The sequence below is a fragment of the Coccidioides immitis genome (genome assembly GCF_000149335.2).
Source record: "Coccidioides immitis RS genomic scaffold supercont3.3, whole genome shotgun sequence".
NCBI lineage: Eukaryota > Fungi > Ascomycota > Eurotiomycetes > Onygenales > Onygenaceae > Coccidioides > Coccidioides immitis.
In genome coordinates, this window is record NW_004504308.1 from 1,487,615 (window position 1) to 1,513,725 (window position 26,111).

Sequence of the window (26,111 nt, forward strand, 5' to 3'; positions counted from 1 at the left end):
ATGAAATATTTATAGTGCTGCTTTAAAAATGAAGATCAACAGAAATATTGAAATATCTTTACTGAATTCTTCATATAAGTCTTGAAGCCTCTTACTATAAATTTTGAACTATCTAGTATTCTTTTTTACATACTAAACTTTCTGTAAGGTATGTAGTTTCCAACATGATTTATTTGATTACTGGTATTGACTTAAAGAAAGATGGAGCAATCTGGTCAGATTGGAGTTGCCTCTGTTATGCCTTCAGAAGAAATAATTTCCATATTACTGCTGGATCTTCAGGTCCAGCAGTGCAGCAGAACAACATTCAATCTTGAACAACTTTCAAGAGCTCTTAAACATTCAAAAAGCCTACCTTCATCAAGCAGGAACCAGATTCTCCATGAACAAGAACAACTCTATGTGAAAGCAAATTTTTGTGAAGCAATTCAACACATTTACTATAGACTCTTGGATGGATACAAGAAGATAACCTACATTCTACAGAAATGCAAATACCAGAGACAACCTAAGCAGGCTATTTTTGCAAGAGAAATTCTTGAAAATCTTCTGTCTGATTCCACTCAACAAATTGAAATGCTAAAGCATGATACACTTGCTTTCCTCAGAGTGTCAGCCACAAATGATACAGTGGACAGTGACCAAATTTAGAGGTTTGAAAAAGCTCTTCTTTACTTCAGTGGTCTATTCTCTGCAGCAACCTCAAAGATGTCTGGTTATTTCTGCTTTAATGGGCTTTTCAGGCTGTCCATAATCTCTATAGTTTCTTTTTACAATAGAGTATAAATGGTTATCAATAGAATTACATCATGCTCATATTTACTTTGAGAAATCAGCCAAAGGTAGAAATGTACAAATAAAGAAGTAGAAATACAGAAATATCTTTTTATAATCTTAATCTTGATTTGGAAGCTTATTTAATTTGAAGTTTATTTAATTATTTATAGATTCCTGTGAAAAATGCCAGTATTTAATTTTCATTCATATAGAAGTGTTGCACCATGTTCCTCTCAAATTAACTGGATGCTCTGGATTGACTACTATCTTGATGTTCATGATAATCTGTGCAGCATAGCAACTGAAAAAACAAACTTGCTGTTTAATGTAACCCTCAAAATTATTACATGACACTACTGGTATTGTTTTTGAATAATACAGTAGCAAGTCACCATCTACTGGGGTTGAGGCACCAGATTGAGCTAGCAGCACTGCAATAGCTGGAGACCCAGGCAGCACTGCAACCACCATTCATTTTCTTACTACCTGTCTATAGTGGGCATTAATGGACTAGACACTGCAGAAAATGGGAGTGTGGATAAATTCATGCTGAGATTCAAAGAGAAGATGAAGCTTGAAGGTATCTGGAATATTAAGAGAGTGGATAAGAACTGGAAATAAGATAATAATTGAAACTCACAATCATTCTCTCAGCAGTTTACTAACTTAAAGTGAAAGGAACAACCAAATCTTGAGAAAGGCAAACTCACAAAATCCAGAGCTAAGATATCATTTCTGAATCAGCTTATATTCAAACATCTGACTCTGATGCTCTGCAGTATGACTGTGAGTGTTGCTGGATGGCACTGTGGAGATTTAATGAGGCCTGTAAGCCTGACTCCACAATTTGCCAGCAGGAGCAGAATCAGCTCTTTCTACACATTCTGATGCCATGACCAAATGCTGGCCCTCTTTCCCTGTCACCTGGAGTTATTCATTGAATCGCCCTTCAAATGCCTTTATGGGTAAAATCTTCAAATTGGGGAGGATGTCCTGATAAGTGAGAATTGCCAGTTTCTTGACAACTTTCCTATCAGGATTGGTGCATGTACTTGGATTGGAGCAGGTGTCCAGATACTGACAGCCAGTATTCCCTTTCATGTTCCAACACAAGACTCCATTGTCATAGAGCAGGAGTGTTGGGTAGGCCCTGAATGTATCATATACCTGGGAGTTAGCCTTCATAAAGGAGCTTATGTTGCATCTGGTCAGGTTGTCAAACAGGATATACAACTATATGGCTTTCAATGTTGACCATAAATTTTGAATGCATTTTTAGCTCTACTGGTTTCCTGGATTTTTCCATCACTTGAAGAATAATATATAACTGAAGTTTGCTCTCAAAACTCTGAAATATGTTTTGGCCAATCTTTCTAATTGTCTCTTTTGCTTAAGTCAACTCCAGTTTATCTCTGATTATTCTTCTGTTTGCTTTCTGTAATATTCTTCCAGAGGTTAAATTTCTTTTAAGCAATTATTATTGGACATAAAGATGTAATTTAGTCTGATTTGATACCATCACTATCTTATTTTTCTCTATTTGAGGTTGTTTGTAAGACAGATTCTGAATTTTTGAAGCTGCTGTTGCATGCCAGGACAGCATAAAAAGTCTTTCAAATTCTCTGGTGTAATTGTTCAAATGCCTGTTTGAAGTGGCTGCTGAGATGTGTGGTGAAAAGCATATCAAGATGAGGGGTTGCTATCTTTGGTTTATTCAGGATTTTTCAATAGGAATTGCAGGTTTGATTTGGTGGAATCTGAATTCTGAGCATACCATCTTTAGCTTCAGCTTAGTATAGAATGTTCAGTTTTGAGGCCTACTGATATGTTTAGAGACCATCTTACAACATCATAATTGATGGGATGATAGAGGAAAAAGATCAATAAGGGCACTCTATATCTAGGTTAGCAAAGTCAGTGTTAAAGAGGTACAGGCAGCTAAAGCTTCAGCACTTGATCCTCAATTTAGCATTTCATCAGATCTGAAGATTTATCAGCCTGATACAAAGAAATTTGCCTACTAGTATTTATACCCACACTTTTGCCAGTTTTCAGATACTAGCTATATTAGCAATATTGAACTCTTATAATACTAAACATGCAGACAGTTACACTTTTTCTGGCTTCTGCTTTTTCCCTTGCAAGCCAATCAGATGAAAGCATGTCACCAGGCTTCTCTCAAGCAATATTAGGGCACCCTTCTGGCTCTATAGCAGGCATGAAGGCACTTTGCACACATCCATTCTCACTACATATGTCTTCAGATGCAACTTATGTCACTGTAGTAGAAAGCAACAGGACATCAATATTTCTGCCAACAGCCACAGGCACAATTCAACTGATCATCTCTGCTTCACTCCAGCTATCTTCTGGTCTCTCAACAATACTATTGGGGGTATTCTATACAGGAATACCCAGGCCATCTCAAAGAACTTTACAAAGCTCTGGCAGCAGCCATATAATCTGTATCTCTATTTCTCCAACAGCAACACTCTTTGTCCCCATTGAAAATAGTGCTGGATGCCTGTCATTGGTTGCTTTTCCTGCTGTATATGCTTGCTTATTAGTTGCTTTTTGGATTATGGTGTGTTAAATCTAGCTTAGTATGAGCTGATCTTGATCTTTCTCCAACTCTTCTCTTAGCCTTAAAGTAGCTGTTTCACCAATGAAACATGATGTCACTAGCACATGTTAAGGGCTTCAAGATAAGCAATTTTAACTGCAGTGCAGTAGGCAGCAGTTCTGTGAACCTTAATAATCTTATTTAAATGACCAGCTTTCCACTAGACACTTACATACATTTCAGATTGTTCATACATTTCCAATTGCATATAAAGAAGCAATAGCTGACCAATATAAACATCATCTGAATAAAAATCACACATCTAACCACCAGTAGAAAAATGTGTCAAGTCTTGTCACCTGCCTTCTCTCTGTTATTCTGAGTAGAAAATGAACACTGCTAGTAGATTCTAATTTCAGCTTCCAGCATCACAATTGTTGTATTTGCCACATTTTGTGATTCAACAGCATCAGATAACTTGCTTACAAGCTCTTCTCTAAGCATAAGTAACTTGATGTGCATCTTTCAGAGCTGTTCATGCTTCTCTACAAGATGTCTATACTGCTCTGCCAGCTGTCTGTATTGCTCTACCAGCTGCTTGCACTCAGTCTCTGTCTGATTATAACATTCCAGAGATTCATTTTGGGTAAGTCATGCTCTTTGATTTGCTTCACCTGCTTTGGCTAGCATTCTCTGCAGGTCAGCAATATAGTGAGCATCTTGAGACTCTTGTGTAAATACCCTTCAGAGGAAGTGAGTGTTGAGTATAATCTACCACATGCCAGTCTATAATTCAGTTAAAAAGTCTTATTTATTTGACATTCCAGTAGTTCCTACCTGCTGGTGTAGAGAAATGGTTTGGTTGGTATTTATATCTCAAAGAGTGCTTATTCTGGCAGCTGAACTGGAATAAATTTGAGACTGCTAATTATATACAGCACTGAGTGCCAAATAAACACACTCCAACATTTCCATCAAGTACTTATCTCTTCTCTCACATTTATTTACTCAGTTCTCTTGTCAACATTTATCTGTTTGTATTTCCATTTAATTGGTGCAATGATTGAGGTTAGAGCTGGGCATTGAGATATTCACACCACTGACAGTAGATTGTTTCTATTTGAGAGTCTGCAAGAAAAGCTCACATGAAGAACTTTATTTAGTACTTACATTAGGTGGCTTGGAGCTCAATGCTCAGTCTTGCAGCCTGATATATCACCTCTGCACCATCTGATGTGCTTCCACTGTAATTTGATAGCTTTTTCTGTCTGTTGTTGATTGGCATCAACAGCTTTATTGAACAAGTTCACTATTGCTAGCCAGCTGTGTCCCTGGTTTCTCAACTCAACAATATAGTTTTTCTTCCAGGTGTAATATGGTTTGCTATGACCCAACACCATTGTTGAAACTTGATTGGGCTGATGATGTTGCAGGAAGTGTATTACTAACTCTTTCTCTTGAAGTAAAGCATCAAGTCAAACTCTTGCCATGAGCAAGTTCTTTATATTTCTAATGAACTTATTTTTATCATTCTAGAAAGTACACAAATTGTAAGAGTATTATATCATGAATTTTGAAGAGAAATCTGCTGGTAGCTAATACCATTTGAATGTAATGATGATGGGCTGCTGAGGGTCATATTCCTGGGCGGGTGGATGGTGTTTCTTCATTACTGACTTGAGGTCTTCCCTCTCAGAAACCTGGGTTTGAGTTAGACAAAAACTTCTTTCTTGGGCCACAGTAATTCCATAAGGCTCATTGTCAACACTCACTACAGTTGACTGCAGGAAATATACCTTCTTGTCCTCCTCTGCTTGGCCTTGTGGTTCCTCTGTCAAAGTATTCTCAGCCAACTGGCTCTCAGATACAGAGCACCTCAAATTTGGCAAATTGCATATGACTGCCATATACCAATGAGCATCTTCATTAATCAGAAATTGTTTTTGTTGGGCAGTGGTGACTCTTCAAGCTGCAGTTCATTGTTGTTAGGGTCATTGTCAGTAGTATAGACTTGGATTAGTGCTTCTCTTTCCCATCTCTCTGTATGATTCTCTTTGGATGTACAGCAGTCTATCCATTTGACTGGCAAATCTATGTTTGCATTCTGCTCCTTCAGGGTCCGCAGGTAGGCTTTTGCCTTAGTTATTCTCTCACCAGTAGTAATGGGTGCCCAGATGGCTATATTCCAGTTCTCAAATCACTCTTGATTAAGAAAATCAATCTCTGAGTTCAGCTGCCCTTCTTACCAGACAATGATGTCCCTCTTGTGTTGCTTGTTATTCCTTTCGCGAATTTGCTTGACGCACTTCTTGATTTGCTGAGCCAGGGTGTTGTGTGCTTCCTCTGTAGAGTAGTATCTGTGGTCAAAATGGACCAATTTATCAGGTATCTGTCTTCCAAATGAGCCACATAAGGTGTAGAATGGATATCTTGCTATTAGTGACATATGGAGTATACATGGTACCAATTATTATCACAAGCAAAATGTATGTGTGGAAATGAGATTAAATGATGGTTGAGTAATTCAAGCTCTACACAGAGATCATTAAGTTCCATGAATCAGAAGGATACAGATTGCAGACATATCACCAATACATATCCAGTTTGCTGCGGACTTTGAAATGGGATACAAAACAAGAGTCAATTTCTTGGAGTAAATGCTCTCTGTCACCAATGGTGATGAAAATTTAACCCAGAAACAAAGCCCAAATTCCAAAAGCAACCTGCCTGCCAGCCACCAAAGGATCTGAGGTCACTTGCCAGTTTGGAGTACATTTACATCTTAGTCCAAGAATGTAGATATCAGAAAGGCTGGTATCAGTCTAGGGCTCAAAACAGGTTGAACTCTCAATGCACTTTCCCACTCATGGCATGGAAGGATGGCTAGTCTCTCCAGCTTCATGTTGTCTGTCACTTCATTTAAATGAAGGAGAATCATGTAAGTGCCATGAATAGTACCCAGCTTAGAGATATCTGATGTGCTGCCTGGTGCCTTTGACATGCAGTCTACAAAACTCTGCTAGACAACCCAAAAAAGACATCAAGTCTGTGTTCTAGCAATGCAATCAATATGTTGACTATGGGAATTCTCTGTCTACATGGCATGTTTCAGCCCCTCTTTGATTTCCAACTTGACCTCAGGAGATATTGGTTCATCTCCTCTTGATGATCCATTCATAATGGACCTTGCAAGCAGAAAGACTTTGAATGTGAAAGTGTTCCAAAATATCACACCAGTCTTTGTCAGGATATGCCTCTCTCAGTTCAAGGAGCTTTTTGTTTTCTTCAGCTGTCCAACTTTTTCCTTTCCAGACAACAGATTTTGATTTGTGCAGCTTGCCATACTGGTTCTTGCAAGCACCAGGGGTTCAATTGTGAACATGTTTTGAAATCTCATTCCAGCTTTTGTCAGGATATGCCTGTCTCACTTCAAGGAGTGCTTTGTTCTCTTCATCCACCCAATATTTAAATACCCTGGTGATGGGCTCATGCTGATTTCCATTCATTCTTTTTGGTTCACTGAGTACCTGATTCTCTTCCACCATGCAACAAGTTGGGATTCTGTCCCTGACCCAAAATGTTTCTTGTTGCATCTGATCAACCCCAACTTGGCTCTCTGTTGCTGTGGGATGTGGTAAAACCTCAAGAATGTTGTCAAGTGTTTCAATGGTTGATGGTGTTGGTGGTGCCAGCAGCACTGTTGGCAAACACATAGAAAGGTAAGTAGGCCATTCATTGGGATCTTGCATCTCCATCATGATTTCCAGTTCTTCTATAACTTGTTAGGACAGCTTGGTTTACTAGGAAGTCATACAGTACCAGTTGCAGACTTGATAGTGGCCAACATGCAGTTGAGATTTTCAAAACACTGGTAGAAATTCAATTCATCTCCTGCCTTCACAATGTGGTGGCAGTAACTCCTGCTTTCCCTAATTCTTTATTTCTTTTACATCAGAGCATGAATGCTAGAAGTATTATATCTCCAGGCACACAACAAGATCTCTTGGAGGGATCAGACATGTATCTCAGCCAATAAGAACTATGGGCACTCCATGCCACTGACCTGAGCTGTTTTATTTCCTGCTCAGTTTCACCTGATTCTTTGTGCAAGTCTACTGACAGGTAAGCAAAGACATGATGTTTGACATGGCTTTCAGGAATGGAAATTTACATGAGTGGACAACAGAGGGTCTGCCCTGATCAGCAATTTTCTGGCAGCAAGATTTGACTCAGTTGGCAGGCTGGGTTCAAACTCATGTGGGTGGATTAGGGCTAGCAGTTAAAAAAACAAAGACAGAAAGAAAGGAAGGAGGGGAGATTAAGATGCCTTCTATATGCACAAGAGAGCATTTCTGCATCAACAACAGAGTTCTGCTGTTTATGTCTGGTTCATTGACCCATTCTTCAGAATGCAAGATGCTGAGTATCATTTAGTACTGTAATATTTCTGAACACTGCAGGTGGTCCAGACCATCTATTGTCTATTCAAACTCACTAAGCACACTTGCTATCAGACCATAAATACATTATTATCACATTGATCTCCAAAATGTGTGATTACAAAAAGCTGAAATACTCCTGTGGGCATGAAAGGTGCCTTGTGGTGGCATGACATATTGAATACCAAAGAACACAAGTGAAATGTGATTCTAATGTTATAGAAGTGAGTTTTATTTGCCAGTCTTGAATCAGCTGTGATCTTGGACCTGTAGTTAATGTGGAGCAGGAAGGGGGCCACAGATAAGAAGTGTGGTAAGTATATTCAAGAAGAAATTTACCATACACTAACAGCTGTGAACTCAAGGAGATTGCAATTGGAGTCATGAAGAGGGCATTTCATGCGCCAACATATATTGCAGTATACACCAGAGTCGCGTTGGTAGCTAGGATGGGGAAATGTGTACACTAGACTAAATACAAGGTTTCTGCCAGTGATTGGGTTTGGTTATCAAAGGTGAAGAAAGGCAAGATAATTTAGTACACATTATATTCTCCACCTAAACACCATTCTTTGCTCTTGCTCTTTCCTGAGGCACTGAATAGATCCCTTGTGTATCCTATCTTGCCTCCATGATTCACAGCGCTAGTCAGATGCTGATTGTGCAAGGTAAAACAAATCATCATCAGACACAGCAAGGTTTATACTGCTTCTCTCCACCAGAGCCACCAAGACTCAGTATGTTATTGACGGCAGTGTCTTGAGTTGGAAGTCTGACCAAAATGATATTCCAGGAGTGACTGCACCTTGAAAACATAGGAGCTTGCTAGGGCTAACTGGTCAAACATCTTAGTAAAGTCATACATAGAGTTTTTGTGCATCTTCATGTTGATGGTGTAACAACAATTGATGTGTTCTAAAGCAACATTGATAGCCTTGAACTCATTTGGCCTTCCACTCAAATTAACCAGACTTGACACCAATATGGCACGCTGCAGCTCCTCTGTTGAGAGCTGTGGGGTAAGTAGCCATTGCAGGTGAAGCATCTCCATGCCATAATTGGATTGTTCCGCCCCATAGAATCACGCGCATAATGAGTTGACCAAACACCAGATTAAACCAACATCACCATATCAGATGGTATACCATAGTGTCATGAAGACTTCTATCTGTTGTATCTAATGACACATACTCATAAACTTATTGTCATGACATCTGACACCATCTCAAGCATTGCGTGAGAATACCTGACAGTATATATCACCTACACAAGACAAGAATTGAGTTGGCATCATCCACAATATAGTGTCTTCCAGTTGTGATAGACTCTCTTTACTCCTTGCAGCCAAGAATAAACCAGTCACAGAAGAAGGCAGCCAGGTCTCTGCCACTCTGAAAAATGGCAATCTTCAAGGCTCATCTCTCTCAGGTCTCCTCAACACCATTGATGGTGTATCTTTGCAGGAAGGTTGAGTGCTGATCATGACATTGAACTACATCAAGCACTTGGACAAGGCACTCATCTGCTCTGGTTGTGTTGACTGGAGGGTCTACTTTCAGCTGGTCAATAGAGAGATGAGCTTCTGACTCTTCTGCACATTCAGGTGAAGATTACTGCATCTAGAGTAAGCTGTCTGATGATGAGGCAGTCAAACAACTCACAACAGAATTTTTGTTGAAGATTCTGGAGGATGAATTCAGCCTGGCAGAAATCCTTTTCTTTCTCTTGGAATGTAAGCATTCACTCAAGGATGCCATATCCAATATAGAGAGGTGGGTTACTAAAGTGTGAACAATGGGGAACACTGAATAAATATCAACAACTCCATGCTGAATTTTCAGAGAAATCAGTCTTGCCAGTTTCTTCAACTGTACCTTCTTGTGAATGTTGCATGTCCCTTCAATAGTACCCTTATTGTAGAATATAGCACTGAACATTGCAGAGGGTTGCAGGCAATCAACAACTGGCATGGATGGCATAGAGTTGCTTCTGTGAAACACAGACTTGACAGCAGACAGATGGACAGTGGCAATCATGTGTGTGATGAAATAAGACAATATTTGTACTGAAGTCTCATCTCTTGTTATACCAACAGACTTGATGATGTCTTCAAGACACACTAGCTTGCTGACATTCAACATAGACTGCAAGAGACCACCCTCAGGAAGAAATGGTGGCACCACTATGATAGCAGACATCAGGTTGTGCATGACAAAACAGGAAAAGCCCATTGCTTGGTCTCGCACAGAATTCTTAAAGTTGAAATTGTCATACACCACTACAGCATGTGGATCTTTGGCTATCTCTGGCAGTTGGTCCTATACACCCATTAGTTTTACTTCTCTTCAAGCAAAACAGAACAAAAAACAATTACCTTCCTTCACATGGTACTCAGCCACTATGATTTACTTAGTGCCACATACAATGGTGGAAGGTATCAACTGGTATTCACCTTTGATCATCAGGCCAAAAGAGTGGCATACAAGATTGATGAACTTGGGCAGTGATTTGTAACCATAGAGATAAACACAGATGAGGACCAAGATGTCAATGTACTTGCATTGTCCTTTAAGGACTGAGTAAATGTTTCAAATGAGGGAAGCACAATTACATCACTAGACAACAGCACAGAGAAAGTTGAATTCTCCCATATATCAGAAAATTGGGAAGTTATCACTTGGACCAAGAAGAGATTGAAAAGAGCTATCAAAAGCTGCCTCTTTGGTGACACAGCTACTGTCAAAACATTTCTTGTAGATTCTTCTGATGTGCATACCCTATCCAGGTTGAAGATGAAGGTGCAAAGACCACCCTTATCATGATCTTTGAGAACCAGGAAATTAACTAGCTACTTTCTCCCTCCTTCTCAGAAAGAAGAACCAACCCAGACAAAGTAAAAAAGGGAAAAAAAGGAAAATTCTACTCCAAGAGTCCTCATCCTCCCTGCTTGATTTATTTGGAATAGGGGTTGAGTTGATATCTGGTGAGCGGGTGATCCTTGCCACAGGTCTTGGTTATCACAGGGCAGGATGAAGTCAGAAAGAAGTAGTAGCAGCTGCAAAGACACAGAGGAGAAGAATGCTACATATTGAGCTCTAATCTAGGGCATTATCTGATGGTTTCTTGTACTCTGTCCTGCTAATCATAAGAGACCTTGTAGTTCACACAACTGATAGTAAGAGCCCTTGTGATTCAGCAAATATGAATGTGTACTCTTCTCAACAATTCTCCCATCCTCCATCACAAGAATCTGGTCTGCATCCATGATGGTGGAAAGGTGATGCCTATGATGGAAACTATTAGTAGATGCAGTGATTGAGGCCCAGAGACACTTATGTGATAATAATTGTAGTCTGGCCAGCACAAAGTTTTTTCAATTCTTGTTGGACACATGCTTCTGTCTTGCTGTCTAGACTGCTGGTAGCTTTGTCCAGGAGAACAATCTTTGGGTTTCTGAGAATTGCTTGTGCTATTGTGATGCATTTCAGTTCACCACCAGACAGCCCTACACCACCATCTCCAACTACAGTGTCATAACCACATGAGAGACTCATGATTTTGTCATGAATGGCAGCAGCTTTGCACGTGTTCTTGACTTTCTTGTCACTGGCATCTTACCTTGTGTAGTGAACATTGTCCTTAATTGAGCACTGGAACAAGGTCATGTTTTGAGGAACAATTCCAAGGATTGCTCTCAGGCTGTCAAGTGTAACCTTGGATATGTCTTGTTTGTCTATGCTGATAACCCCAGCATTTGGGTCATACAACCAGTGGAGGAGACCTAGAATTGTTGATTTTCCTGCACCAGAGTCTCCAACAATGGCAGTCTTCTTGCCAGCCAGCACATGGAAACTGATATTTTTTAAGACCAGTTCCCTGTCATCATATGTGAATTTAACCCCTTGAAAGTCGATGTGACCTTGTCTAAGAACCAGATGTTGAGCACCTGATCAGTCAGTAATGCTTGATGTCTGATGCAAAACATCCATTAACTCTTCAGCTTCCACCATATCTTTTGTCAAATCCCCAAATCCATTCATGAGTACCTGTAGAGGGCTTGAGAGCTGAGCTCAGTAAGTGAGCAGCATTACAAAGCTTCCAACATGCTTCATACCAGAGCAAATCTTGTATGCAGCAATTGTCAAGGCAGCTCCCAGCCCCAGCTGGAGAGTTGTTGATTGCGCAGCAGTCCCCATATCATGCCAGAGCCTTGACACAGCCTTGGACTTCAGCTGGTCCTGAACAGCAGACTGGACTCAAGATTGTTCATATGGTACACAATTGAAGTACAACACTGTCCTTCATTGACTGAGAGATTCTTGGAAGATGGTTGTCTTGTGTATCCATTTATCTGTCCAGCACTTCCATCCATCTCATTGACAGTGGATCAGTTTGCTAGATGTCCACATTAACACTACAGCTATAGTGGCAACAATTAACAACATATAGGAACCAAAGATGTAATACAGTGTACCCATGGCTAAGGCCAGATCCACAATCATCAGGGCCACATAAAAACATATGTGCTTGGCCACACTTTGTGCTCCTTAACCATAAAAAATAATTTGTGCCAGAGCGGTTGAGTTCTTCTTGTCATGAAAATCACTCAACAGAGACATGATATGGTTGAATGCCACAATAGTTATTTGGAGATATGCATAATTGTCAAGAAGTATCTACAGGTGTGTTGTGAGCAATGCCAAACCACCACTTGAACCAAGCCACTGTAATAGTATAAATACTAATATTTGTTTCCACAGGACAGTTCCTTTGGATAATCAGCAACACTTACACATTCAAAGTGAAATGGGTGATGATGGCCTACTATTGGAGCCTGTTAGTGAATCTGTGACTAGACCAAACTAAAGAGATGGTGATGTTCACCACTCATTCAGCAACCAGGCACCCTGCAATGCCCAGGAGGAGCTGGTAACATTTTTTTCCTGATGGCCAAAAGAAACAAAACATCAACTGACACAGAGCAGTTAGTGACAGTCACTCTCTCAGGAAATAGGCACATGCCTTAAAGAAGTTCCAATGATTCTGAATATTATAAGCAGAGCTGCATACACCAGAGCTGCTCTGTATCTTGTAAAGGCCATTTAGCTCTTCCTGCAGTGCCAAGAGTGGTGCTCTCTCCAGATCAGAGTTCCCCTTAGCTGGTGAGGTATGTGAAGCATAAACAGCTGACATCACAAGCATTATAAGTAGTGCGAGTCTGAGGCCTTCAAAAGCAATCTTGCTAGACTGAGGTTGAATGCGCTGCAGAGCAGACACCACAATAAAAACAAATTCAGCAGTCAAATATATTGTCCAGGTACTGTAGAATGAATAGCTAATTGTCTTTGAATCAATACACAATAGCAAAGTCACCAGCCATGTAAAGCTTGAGGTCCATAGGTAAAGCTGTAGGAAATAAATTAAGTCAGCAGAAAAGAAATCTCAAAAGATCAAAGAGAAAGGGCATACAAGTCTGGCCTCTACTGCTGGAACATTGGATTCTGATTCAGCAGAGCTGATGAGAATAAGCGCATCCACCACCTGAGGCCTGTAAGTGATGTGGTCATAAGCCAGAAGATGTTGAGTTTCTTATATAGCTCAACATCACAATTGCAACCAAGCAGCAGATTAGAACTCGCCAACACAGTACCAATGCTTCAGAAGTCGCGCTACCTTTAGAGGAAATCCTTCAGAAACAGGCAATGGAGAAAAGAAACAAGAACAAGAGGAGAGGTATGGAGGAATAGAGCAATTCTACAAGTATCACTCTACCCTGCATCTTGCTATCAATATAGGACAGTAGGAGATGGTATTCAGAAACCAAGAAGGAAAAATTTCAAGATACACCACTTTATATATTTTCTTCTTGGGGCAAAAGAGTCTGGGAGCCTGTAACTCCCAGGCCTGTTATGGCATCCCAAACAGCCATAAGAGGCCGGGTTGGTGCAGATGCATATGTGCGGGGATAGTGCCATTTATGTTTTCTGACTTCAAGTTTTCTTGTACCATAGCTTGCCCTGTATGCAATCAGGGTGATCTTTGAAAATCCCCTTATAGCTTAAAATAGGGACTGGTGTATGAAAGACCACCTTTCCACCTAGTGTACTGCAGAGAATTCACTTCTGGTGTCACACAAGTATTTTCTCTGTCAGTACTACATCAGACCATTGTTAATCCGCATCAAGGCCTGGTGACAAGTTATTCAATATAGAAAGAAATGCTTTGAGGTACTTGAATCTAATTAGCAGCTTTCTTGCCATTCTGAGTCCTGTAAGGGTCATCCTGCCAAGCCATTAAAGGAATCACCATGGTCACATGATTACAGCCATACCATGAAATCTTTGGGGGATGGAAGTGCTGACCCACTGAGAGCAGCCTCATACAAATTGTAATATGATGAATGAGAGGACACTTTTCCAGTATCTTGCAGGGGAGAAGTGTAATCTTGTAACCCATAACCAGGACCAGATGTTGGCACTAAGACCAGTGAAAGCATTGCAAGATCAGAATGTGGGTACCCAGGTGCTGATGCTGGTCAATCTTGTGTTTGATGCTGTGGGGAAGAACACAAAAAAACATAAGACTGCTGATACATGCCATAGGGACAAGGGGAGCATATGTACCACCATGTGCAGCAGTTAGTGTTGATGTTGAAGGGCTGGTGGCTGCCCACATGCCCCATATTGCATCACTCCTTCACCAGTCAGCACCCAGATGGTTTCAAGAGCTGAAAGAGGCTCTGAGTGTATCATGTGACCAAAGAGATATCATGTTAGACAAGGATCTGCCATCTCCTCAAACAACAGTGAGATGCAGAAGCTTGGATGTGAAAAAAGCAGCAATAAAAGAAAACACTGAAGCTTTCAAAAAGCTCACTGGCATTCCAATCCTGATATTCAAACAGATAGCTAGAGGCAAATCTCTCTGGCATTAAGCTCTTTCAGAAGCTCCTGCAATTAATGATGTACATTAAAAAAAAAGCATGACATACAGAGATCATGCACCCAAAAAGCAAGCTATTACAAAACCAATCCGGAAATCTTCATGGGAAGCGCCAGACTAACACAAAAGAAAAAAGAAGGGCAGAGAAGAAATGAGAAGAGGATTGGAGTAGTGGTAAAGTGTGGGTCTTTCAATTTAAACTCACAGTCCACCTCAGAAGACCCACTTGAAAGTGGGGCTAGCAAGGCATCCTCTTCACGCTGAAAAACATTAGAAAGAGTCTTAAGAAAAACAGTCAATGAATGGAGTCCTACAAAAGCAGGCAATTAGGAAGGAAGCATCAATAAAAATGGAAAGGCTTCAGGGGAGAACAAGGCCAGAAGGAGGGTAAACATATGTGTTAGTGCCTTTTACTTGATAAGTGGTAGGCAAATGAATATAAGAAATTCTGCTGCTGGTGCTGGATGACAGGGTGGCCATTGCTTGATAGGGCATACTGTCTCAAAACAGTTGAAGAAAAGGTGCTGTAGTCAAGATTGTGAAATCAATTATTGCACAAAGTGTGGTGGTTGAATTTCTGGAGGGCTTTTCCCCAGACAGTTGCTTCATCATCAGTGAAGCTGAATCAAGACAACCCTATTGGTGAAGGTGGAGGTGTTGGTGAAGGTGTTGACAGAGGCTTCACACAGGAATTCAGTCTCTGAACATAATCCCCAGGACCATGACCACCTATAGGCAATGCATAATAGCAAGACCCCCTGTTGAAATCAAAACTGTTGGCTTTAGATTGGGCAGTATCAGGTTGACCTGGTATAGATGGAGGAGCTCTCTTGAAGTTTGCTGTGTTATAGGTTAAAGTTTTAGAGAGTCTGGCCAGATGAAAGACTTGCCACTGTAAGTGAACTGCATTCACAAGAAATTATTTAGCCAGATTCTCAAAGACAACACATAAAGTAAGCTCACTTTTTCTTGTCATCTTTCTGTTTGGCACTGCCTAAGGACCCTCCATGTTTTCTAACAGCCTCATTGGTGTCTGGTGACTGCATCACAATATTGCATGTGTAGCCCTGATGCTCGGCTGGTTGGTCTGATAGCTTGAAATCCAGCCCCCCAATGGTCTGAAGATAAGCCTCATGCTGTTGACAATGACCAAATACAAAACACATGCCCCAGGACTCAGGCCAATCTCTGACAGTGCACCAGAAGAGAGCCATAAGGCAGCAATGTCTCAATAAGGCTGACACAAGCATTGAGTCAAGAGAAATTAGTAGGCAGTGAGATAAAGCAACAGCAACACAAGAATCCAGAACATGACTGATATCTTCAGCAAGAGACACTTTAGCCTCTCTATATACCTGCCAATTGCATCCCCAGCCCATTTATGTTTCATCTGGTTGAACATTTCAGGGCAATCCGCAAGCCACTGCAGAATTCTGAGATTGGTGCGCTCATAATCCTGGGAATGTGCTGAATGCCACTGGTAAGAATCTACAAGAAAAGTGTGCATCAACTTGTAGAAAAAATGTCAAGAGAGCATTGTGCTGACATCTCCACTCTGGCCCGGCCAAGGGTTAGCTGGGATTGAGGCCCCACATATAAGGTGTTCAAACACTGTATGTGTGGGGCCTCAAATCACACCAAAGCCCTCAAGAACATGCCAGATCTCTTCAATCTGCAAAACCTGATGAAAATGCCTATTATACCAGAGGAGCTCCCTATTGATGTACTTTTCAATACAGCCTGTGCATTGCTGATTGCGATTTCACTTCTGCATAATCAATAATTAAGTTGGGTCTTAGTTATTGCAGAAACCATCCATACTCTGACTCTCATCACCTATATTGTCTTGAAATTTGTTGGCAATGGTGAGTGGTCAATGTACTTGAGCTTTCAATAAGGCTAACTTCCCAGATCACTCATTTTGCTTACTGCTGCTGGGCTTGTCAAGCATCTTCCATCCACAATATGAGGTATGACACATCTTGTTTCCTTTAATACCAAGTTAACTCTTAATCCACAGATATATTGAATGGAGTGTATTGTCAATGGCCTCTTCCAGACCCAGCTTTATTCTTTTCTCAAGTAGTGCATTTGGCTTTCAAACCTACTGAAGGCCTGCTGTGCCACTATGCCTTTTTACTACATGGAAATCTTTTCATCCATATCAGTTATACCAATGGCCATGGGATTCTGTGCTTGGCAGCACTTATTTGTGGCTCTTCCACACTCTCAACAGCAGCAGTCCATCAGCTCAAGAGATACAATTGTGAGATATAGATTATTTGGATGTAGAGAGCTGTCCACATGTATACTAGAGTGTTCATTTCTGGTTCTACTACAGGATCTATACCCATACATTGATAGCTTATGATTGGCACACTTATGATTTCTCTTCTTTCCTGAATTAGCTTTATGACTTCCTTTGCATCTTTCTTTCTAATTGTTTATAATCAATGATAGTATTAAAGAGAGATATAAAGATCAAAAGAATCTCACTTTTACTGAAGCATTTTCAAAAAATCAAGCTCTCATGCTCTTGACTCTCTTGTTTTTCATTTTATTATTTTTGTTACAAGAGTCCACAGTCATGACTGATCTCTCTCTTTCCTTCAATAAGATGTGTGGTTGCCTGAAGAATTCCAACCAGGCCAACAAGAATATCCAGCTGCTTAGCCAGTCAGTAGCCCCTGGAAATGCTCAAGGCAATGATCTCATATATCTCTTTGGTTTCTATGACTCTAACACAGACCAGATACAAAGCCAGCTACTGCAGAGGCAAACAATGTTAGCAGATCAACTCAAGAAGATAAGGTGATGGTAGCATACACCAGATATCTTTATGACCAAGAAACAGACCATTACAGTAAAATGCAAGGCAAACTTCTACCTTAGATGGCACTGTAGCATGTTAGTTATCAAAGATAGGATATATTTGCCTATGGAATTACTTCACTCCATTAACTTAATTTCTGCTATCTTCTATGCTTTGAGAATGCAGTATTGAAGTTGGTCAAGAAAGAAAAATGTAGCATCATTATTCCTTGGTAAGTTCTCTATATACTGCAAATTTTTGTTACAACAAACAGCTCTTGCACTAACATCACCTGACTAGTGGCTTCTCAAACCTGATCCCACCTAAGTCAACTCTTGCCTTGTGAGTAATATAATTGCCCTTTATTATAGGGCACTCTGACTTGTGATTACAACAGTGATATCCACCTCAAGAAGATTAATAAAGTGGGTTTTTAGACTCTTGATATTTTGGTTTTTCTGGCTAGCAGTTTCATAATCATGTCTTTTAGATTAATGCAAAAATATCACAGTCCTCTGTCAAATATATACATTAGTTGCCAACAGTCATGGTGCTGTATTTTTAAATCTTGACAAAATTATTCTACACTCATGAGCTCATGAATTTTGAAGCTAACTCTGTTTGAGTAGCTTTTCATATTTTTGTTCTTTCATAGTTACCTGTTGTCAGCACCAATCCACTCATTAATGCTTGTCAAGATTAAAAAGAAACCAGCATTGATTGGATAACATGATGCATCTGCCTGAGAATGCACAGAGGTTTTCTGGACTTGGAAGGCTTGCATTCTGGATGAGCACTAAAATCTCAGCTATCTGAGCTTGACAGAATATTACAGACAGCTTGGCTTTGTGAAAGAAGTTAGAAGTGGTGGTAATGCAAGATGAATTATCTCTTATATTCTTGTCTTGTTAACAGGCTAACCAGAGCTACTACAGCCTGAGCAGCTTCAGAAATAGGGTACTGTATATCAGCAGATATAGATTCCAGTATTCAGATGAAACATGTCTGTAATGTCTTTGACAGAATGATACACAGACAATTATCTTTTTTCAGACTCTGTAAATGCCTGGAGATCAGATATCATATACTAAATTTTTGTCAGCACTCATCAGATACAGAGTTAGAAAAGAGTTCTTTAAGAAGTGGCTCTCTTGCTGTATATATATATAGGGAAATTTCTGTCTCAAGTTTGTGAAATTGTTCACTTCTTATCCTTTGACTCTATTAATCTTTGTTCAAGATACACACATATCCAGACATATCTTTAATTTAACCAGTAATAGTGACTGTAATGCAAAACATGGGAGAACTTGAAGCAAGAGTATGTTTTAATGACACAGAATTAGTTCTGGTATGCAATGTTACTTTTACTACTATTGTTTTCTACTTACTGTATAGATAGACTGTCTAACAGATATTGCTGTATTTATACCTGATTCTCCTCAGCTCTGATGAACCTGTTATCTACAGGCTTTGAAAAAAGGAGATAGATGTAATTTCCTGGCAAGAAAGCAAATAGAAGGAGAGATACAGCTAACTGCATGATTTATCAGATGACAACTACAAGAATCTTGCCTGTACCTTGAGAAATTTTGAACCATTTTCAGTTATTGAATTGACAGGCAAGAAGATAAAAAATCAGACTATAGCTTTAATGACTGCAGTTAGAGTAATGGCCAGTGAGAACACAAGTAGAATGGTGCCCACTTCATTAAAGAGTGATGAATTTGATGTTGCTGCAAACATCATGATTCTCTGTATGTATGTCAGAATCTTTGCCATCACTTCATTACTAGAGAACAATATCTACAACCAAACAGATTTCAAAACCCATGCTGCTGAGCTCAGTCAATCACCTCTGTATAGAGCTAAGAAGGTAACTGCAAAGAGCATAGTGATTAAGCTTTACCATATTATTCTCTTTTTGCAGTCATAGAGTCCATCCACCAAGACAAGAGCTTCTCAAAATCAATGCCTTAACAATAACTATACTCTTATATCACAGAAGTTTCTGAAGAGCAATAATAATGACATGATGGGTTTGGTTGTATACAGATAGTCATATTCCAGTGCCTTTATTACTGTTAGTCTGTCACTACTTTCTCAAATCCAAAATGTGGCCATCTTCATCTTGTGTTCTTATTCAAAGTCTACAGTCTTGCCAGCCTCTGAGCTTCTGATTTGACTTAAACAGAATGACATGGATATCAGAGAACTCCAACAAATTTTGACCTGGATGGTGATAGACTTCCATCACCCATGGGACATGTTGAAGGAGGTGAGCCAAGATGAGTTGCTCTTCAATACATGGGCTCTCTGGTATAAAGAATCTCATGGTGTACAACACTAGAGCAGTATAGCTATTGAAGCTTCATTTCCTTAATTCAACATAATACAAATATGTTCAGAAACAGACATGTTTGTGCAAATGAACAGATGCTGTTTTGTAGCATATGAATCTTCTGGAGTTGTAAATACATCATGTTTGCTATACAGCTGATGCATTAAAAGAACAAGTGTCATTCTCTGCTAGTTAAGAATTGGAATGTGTGAAGAAAGAAAACTTGAGAATCTTATTGTTTTTTTTAGCTTACTATTGTTTTTGTGCTTTCATGTTGCCTTACCCTATGGGAAACATGAAATTATATGGATGTTGAGAAACAAGATTAATCTCTCTCTTAAATATTATCATGCAGCTAGTTCTTCATCACACAGGTGTGAGGGAGGAATTACTTAATTCTGAGATGATATAAAGTAATTTTCTCACTCTGCCTTCACTATTGTGCTTCAAAAGGCTCATGACCTTAACCAGCTAATATTTTACAGAATTACTTTCTTGAATACAGCAGATATTTGGCAAATTAGTGATTGTGTGATATTCAGATCAACTATAGTTTAACATGTAGGGCCAAGATGGAACACTCTGTCAAGACTATATAAGAGTAATTATCTTGACATTCTGAATATTGCAAATGCTTCTCTAGTCAAAATACATATGGTCTCTCTGTTCATATTTGAAAAGGCAATTCCAGTTACTTAAATAATAATAGAATCACTATCAGAAATTTCTATTGCACAAAAAAACTGTTTCCAGAACACAAGAGTATCCAGTAGTGAATGACCTCAGATTGACTTTATGTTCTTGAACCAGCTCTTGAAAAATAGTTTGCAGTTTCTTGCAGATAAATTTTCTTCAGAGCTTCTTGCAGTCTAGAATCTCTCTAGTGACTGCTTGATTTTAAATTTATTGGAGTGGCCTGGGTAGCATCTTTAGAGATATCTTTTGAAACTGGAGTACAGTTTCTACCACATTCTTCTAGTTATCATCAATAGTGGAGAAGTCAACAGGAAAATAAGAAGCTTTGCTATAATATATTTGCTGTAATGTTTCCACTTTATGCAGCAGCCTCCATCTGAGATACATGAGTTTTTCTTGATTCTTGAAATTGCTTTCTAGAGAGCTTGTATTAAAGATTTTTGTCTGCCAAACAGCACTTAATCCAGTTCTTTTTCTTAAAGACTGTTAAATTCTCTATTTGCTCTCTATTAATTACTTCTGCTTTCTAGTTAGCAGTTCTCCATAAAATGCAGTGTTTAGCAGACCTGAGCAAGAATATTTCAGTAGCTGAAAGAAGAGCAGAGAAAGAGAAGACAGCTCTTATATCAATTCTCAGCTTTAATGTATTATCACATCTGTTGATCACTATTATTATGTCATTCAGATGCCTGGTGTGCCTCTTCTTTTCATTTAGAGGGCTGTAGAGGTGTTTCAGATGCATTATTTTATTATATTGGCACACTGAAAGTGCAAAGATTAATCAGCTGATCTTTCAAAATAATAAGTATTTTACAGCAGTGGCTAGCTTCTGTACATTAAACCAATGATAACTCTAATTCTTCAACAGACTGAGTTGATTGCTGCCCACATGCTCTGCACCCATAATAGAAACTTTTGTTTGAGAGTCAAAAGCCACTATAGAGATTACTTTACAAAAATACAGTGTAACAAGATACAAGACTCTGGCTCTTCTTCAAGTCAGAAGATTAATCAGACAGACTGATACTTCTCTTCTGCTTCATAATCTTTTATTATGTGGTTATACTACATTAACATCAAGCAGAGATATATCTGCACACTTTGCTTGCAAAATGATCATGTAAGGGCATTTGAGGGGGTCATCAGAAGTTTGTAATGAGAAAGTCCATAGTTGAGCATAGCTATTCTGAAGCAATTAATTATGTAGTGGCTCATTGCTTCAATGTTGTCAACAGGTCAAAAAAGCAAGTTTCCTTATTGAGTGCAGGAGTAATATCTCCAACAAGCTCTGACCTAGAGCCAGACACAATCACGAGCGCGGTTGATATTGAACTCAGGGACCAGCTCCTCTTCTTCTGCTTCATACCATCTGCCATACCACCCAACTTTGGACACTTAGAGTACACCTTGGTCAGCGCATGCTCTATGCCTGCAACCAGCCCCCAGAAATTCAAGCCACAGTCACAATCACTAATGCTGTGTGGAGTTGTCCAGACTATGGAACAATAGGCACTTCATTCATCTCTTGTTTTAGCACCAGTCTTGTCTGAATCAGGCAATATCAAGCTACCTCCCAACCAGCCTCTGAATGTAGACATGCATGGCAGTGGGGCACAGCTGCAGTGTGATTACCTTCCAGACACTGCTATCAGTCTTCAGTTTTGCCACAGCCCATTTAACCATTATGCCTTTGGGATTCAAAGTTCACCATCCATCACCACTTACTTTGGGAGTTGGATGGTGAGTTGTCTGTCAGCAAACATTACTCCACCTCTTTTGCTGCTTGTATATTAGATAGCAGCATACACTCATCCCCAGTGCCTCCAGTACTCCTAATTCCACAGCCCATGGTTGCCCCTCTAACAATTTGCATCCCCTTGAGTTGTCCTACATGCATTCAGTACACTCTTCAGTGGCAGAAAGTTTTCTGGGTGAAACCTTGTCTTACCTCAGCAATGATACTTAGCCTGTCACAACCCATGACCTTTGTTGCCCCAATGCTCCCAGCATTCTAATATTTATGTCAACTATCAATAAGTCACATGAATTGAAGCTGGATGCCTCCTCCAATGAGGCATGAGAAACTGAACACTCACAAGCTCTTGGTAATGCTTGAGTTGATCTGTTACTTAACTCCACCATCTGGGAAGTTCCACAACTGCATGCCAACAGGTTGCAAAACAGCATCAGAGGAAGCATAGCAGCTATAAATTTGATATGTCACAAATCTGTCAACCTGGATCTTGGTGACTGGAGCTTGCTGTGGTTAATTAGAAGCATTACCCTCCTCTTCACCAGACTTGAAGCTGAGTTTCTCAATGAATTCTCAATCTCAATTTTGTCAGAACATTGGTGTTTGCTATGCATGTTTGGGAAATTTCAAAATAGCTAAGTCAGCAACCTTCTTCCTGAAGACAGTATTGCCACCAGCTCAATAGATGCTTACAGTTTAATAGTAATAGCAGGCCAACTACATGGTTATAGCCATACTGCAGTTTACCCTCGCGGTTCAACTACCAGGCTCTTCCAATTCTACCAGAATCCTGTCAAACATCTTCAGACATGTCATCATGCAAGATGCTTGTCAAAGGCCAACAAGCCTCTTCTGGCAGGGCTTTCTCTACATACAGCCCTCTTTCATGCACCACAGCACACATCCACAGCAGCCCTTTCCATTCTTGTCCACTAAGCAACTACTACAGCCTGGGCAGTGGGCAGAACCTGAAACTATCTGGCCCCCAGAGTTTGTTAAATGCCAGAAGATGCCAGAGTGAACCATTATAATGTTCTCTCAGCCAGCACAGTATGATTTTTTCCTCTTACAGACTCTTGTGAGGGTCCAGAAGCAATACAGCTTGAAGCCATCATCATTATACTCTCAACTGCCCAAAGAGACTAGTAACAGCCATAGACTAGTGTGCCAGATCCCCAAATATTCCCCATTGATGAATTAAACCAACAGCAAATTGTTGAGTACAACAAATGATATTTCTTTCTCTCTCACATATTAATCTTCCAGTGACTTGATATTACCCTTGTGCAAGTCAGGCAGGGAGCCCCAGGACTCCTCTAGCAATCAGAATATGTACAGCTGTACCTACCACAAGTACACAAAATTAGAGAAGCACAAGCAACTAGCCCACCACCAGTTTACATGCAAGTTTCAAGAGTACATACACAATAAACATCTTCTTTGGCAGGAGGTTTGTTGCCAAGCATTGAGCTATAGAAAGAGTATATTTATACCTCTTCTCTGGATTATAGTATCTGTCTTCTCTTTCCATTATAGCTCACTCAAAGTGGGAAGCCTGTACTATAAAACTATAGTTATAGAGCTTTCTTGTGGCAGCTGGCAGCTTCTGGCTGGTAATTCAAGATGGCAGAACAAACATTTGTGGTGGAACTGTGTGACTTCACTTCCAATTGATGACTGAGATAATGTTCAAATTATCATCCACAAAGATATTGGGGGGGTAAAAATCCCCATGCATGAGAATGAACAGCCTGTAGTTGTCTTCTTGATTGATTCATTTCATTATAATGCCTTGAAATGCAAATATGCTGTATAAATAATTCCATGCATTCTTCTCATTAAGAATACTATCTCTCCCATGGTAAAAGTTATTGAAAACTAATTTTAGAATGGCATAGACATAATCAATAGTGAAATTATAGATTTGGTGGACAGGAATGATCTCTGAACTGTTTATTCTGCTAAGTTTCTAGTCATTCAGCTCAATAGTGAGAGAGTGGTTATGCTTGAATACCCACTTTTCATCATCATCATCAAGTGTGAGAGCCCTAATGTGATTAAACTGCTGGTGATAGAGTTGAATGTAGATATCAGTAAGCTGATCAAGCAGATGCAATCTCAGCTCATCTGAAAGATATAGCACATTAATTTCATAAAGAGTCTTGCCAGTAATATACTCAACAGTTATAAAGAAAAGACCAAAAACATTATCTTAGTAAATAAAATATCTGAAAAGATATGAGATAGAGATAGTAGTCTTCTGAGAAATGTACTTATATAGCAGAGCAGTATTATTAGAGTCTGTCAACAAGTAGAAATATGCTGAGTTTCTTACTTTATTGTTCCTATCTTGCCTCACATCTTTTCCTCAGAAAAGGCAAGATGTAGAAGCAGAGAAATTTGAATTATCCATCATTCAGCACTCTAAGTGAGCTTAATATTAGTACTCTGGTTAGCTATATCTGTAAAAATGACTAGAAAGCAGATATTATAGCTTTCTTTTATTAGAGCTGAGAAGATCTGACATGGCTTCTTCTCAGAATGCAAGAAAGAAGCTAGCTTGCAGATGGAAGATAGCTTGACCAGTCTGATGAACTCCCCAACTCTATTATTAAGATAATGATGAGTGAGTTGATCCATGATATTAAAGAACAAGAAATTAATGTGTCAGCAACAACTGTCTTTCAAGATCTGCTAGACAGAAGCTATTAAGAAGAGCTTGAAACAGAAAAATATTACTTTCTGAAAAGAATATAGCAACAGAGCTTTGCATTACTTTCTTATCAGAGTCTGAGAAATGACTGAATGAGCTTTTCAAAATGGTGAAATTTCATTGTTGAAGGTTGGGTATTTTCTCTTATTCAAGAAGACATGATTGCTAATATATATAATATAAAGTAGAATATCTATATTAAAATTCCCCCCTCTCTCTTTCTGAGTCTCATGGAATAAGTCATCCATGCACCATAAAGAACCATGCAATGTAATAATAAACAGTCTCCATCTATAACAACAGAAGACTTAACTAATATTCTGTCTTGCTAGAATTCTCTCAACTATACAAATGTAGTATCATACTTAATCTAAATTGTGTTGATGATACTGACTGGAGTTCTTTACTCAACTTTGAGAGAGCTGCATGAACTTTCTTTATTCATGACTTAAGATGATTCAAATATCTCTGCAGTCCTTTCACAATACTGGAAGTTTAGCTAGTTCTATGCCAGAGATTCTGTTCTGTACTTACTCTTTTAACAAGGCAACTTTATAAGAAGGTTAGTTTAAAGCTTCTGATATACAAGAAGTTAGCTTACTTGGCCTCAAGTTCTTTGATTTTATTCTTGTTGCTGTAGACAGGCTCCACTGTAGTGTGTTGCTCAGAAGAAGTATATGCAAGCTCAGAAAGGCTTTTATTAAAGAACTGAAGAGGAAGTCTAGACAAGATTGCATTCATTATGGTTGGAGATATATCAGCATGGGAGAATGGTGTATATGAATAGCAAGTAGCAAAGCTGGCAAAAGCTTCAAGGGCAGAATGTGGTAAAGTTTGAAGATGAGAAAAGATATTGCAGCAGAATCTAATCTTTTTATGTCTTTGAATTTTCCATGTGAATTGCCTCTAGTGGTAGCATCATGATTCTATTTTTATTATGTCTTGGAACCTTGCATATGAACTGACATTCTAATTAATTCTGCCTCTGGTGGTAGCATCATGATTCCAATCTAATATATAGCTGAGATATCAGATGGGCCTTCTGTTCAGCACTAGATGAGAAGAAGTACAGAAT

At 39.4% G+C, this 26,111-nt stretch overlaps 6 protein-coding genes across 6 annotated transcripts; 4 read left to right on the plus strand and 2 right to left on the minus strand.

Annotated features, from left to right (window-relative positions):
* Positions 1-201: 201 nt before the first annotated feature.
* On the plus strand, positions 202-651 carry CIMG_13223 (uncharacterized protein; the record flags this gene model as incomplete). The annotated part of the gene is made up of 1 exon (XM_001241211.2): positions 202-651. One exon carries the CDS (start codon positions 202-204, stop codon positions 649-651), a length of 450 nt encoding a protein of 149 aa, XP_001241212.2.
* Positions 652-6,492: 5,841 nt separating this feature from the next.
* On the minus strand, positions 6,493-7,476 carry CIMG_08374 (uncharacterized protein; the record flags this gene model as incomplete). The annotated part of the gene is made up of 4 exons (XM_001241210.2): positions 6,493-6,684; positions 6,769-7,112; positions 7,160-7,269; positions 7,457-7,476. The coding sequence occupies 4 exons, from the start codon at positions 7,474-7,476 to the stop codon at positions 6,493-6,495; spliced, it is 666 nt and encodes a 221-aa protein (XP_001241211.2).
* Positions 7,477-9,187: 1,711 nt separating this feature from the next.
* On the minus strand, positions 9,188-10,241 carry CIMG_12157 (uncharacterized protein; the record flags this gene model as incomplete). Its single annotated transcript, XM_001241209.2, has 3 exons — positions 9,188-9,271; positions 9,441-10,097; positions 10,203-10,241. 3 exons carry the CDS (start codon positions 10,239-10,241, stop codon positions 9,188-9,190), a joined length of 780 nt encoding a protein of 259 aa, XP_001241210.2.
* A 2,344-nt stretch (positions 10,242-12,585) lies between these two features.
* On the plus strand, positions 12,586-14,713 carry CIMG_12155 (uncharacterized protein; the record flags this gene model as incomplete). Its single annotated transcript, XM_012358576.1, has 11 exons — positions 12,586-12,615; positions 12,775-12,863; positions 12,922-12,946; positions 13,115-13,179; positions 13,290-13,329; positions 13,377-13,512; positions 13,597-13,718; positions 13,847-13,926; positions 14,025-14,049; positions 14,155-14,293; positions 14,382-14,713. 11 exons carry the CDS (start codon positions 12,586-12,588, stop codon positions 14,711-14,713), a joined length of 1,083 nt encoding a protein of 360 aa, XP_012213999.1.
* Positions 14,714-16,411: 1,698 nt separating this feature from the next.
* On the plus strand, positions 16,412-18,236 carry CIMG_12153 (uncharacterized protein; the record flags this gene model as incomplete). Its single annotated transcript, XM_012358575.1, has 10 exons — positions 16,412-16,463; positions 16,521-16,586; positions 16,633-16,691; positions 16,890-16,987; positions 17,182-17,397; positions 17,469-17,584; positions 17,720-17,765; positions 17,834-17,875; positions 17,931-17,958; positions 18,189-18,236. 10 exons carry the CDS (start codon positions 16,412-16,414, stop codon positions 18,234-18,236), a joined length of 771 nt encoding a protein of 256 aa, XP_012213998.1.
* Positions 18,237-19,205: 969 nt separating this feature from the next.
* CIMG_12152 (uncharacterized protein) lies at positions 19,206-19,883 on the plus strand (the record flags this gene model as incomplete). The annotated part of the gene is made up of 3 exons (XM_012358574.1): positions 19,206-19,409; positions 19,470-19,580; positions 19,728-19,883. The coding sequence occupies 3 exons, from the start codon at positions 19,206-19,208 to the stop codon at positions 19,881-19,883; spliced, it is 471 nt and encodes a 156-aa protein (XP_012213997.1).
* Between the last annotated feature and the right edge of the window lie 6,228 nt (positions 19,884-26,111).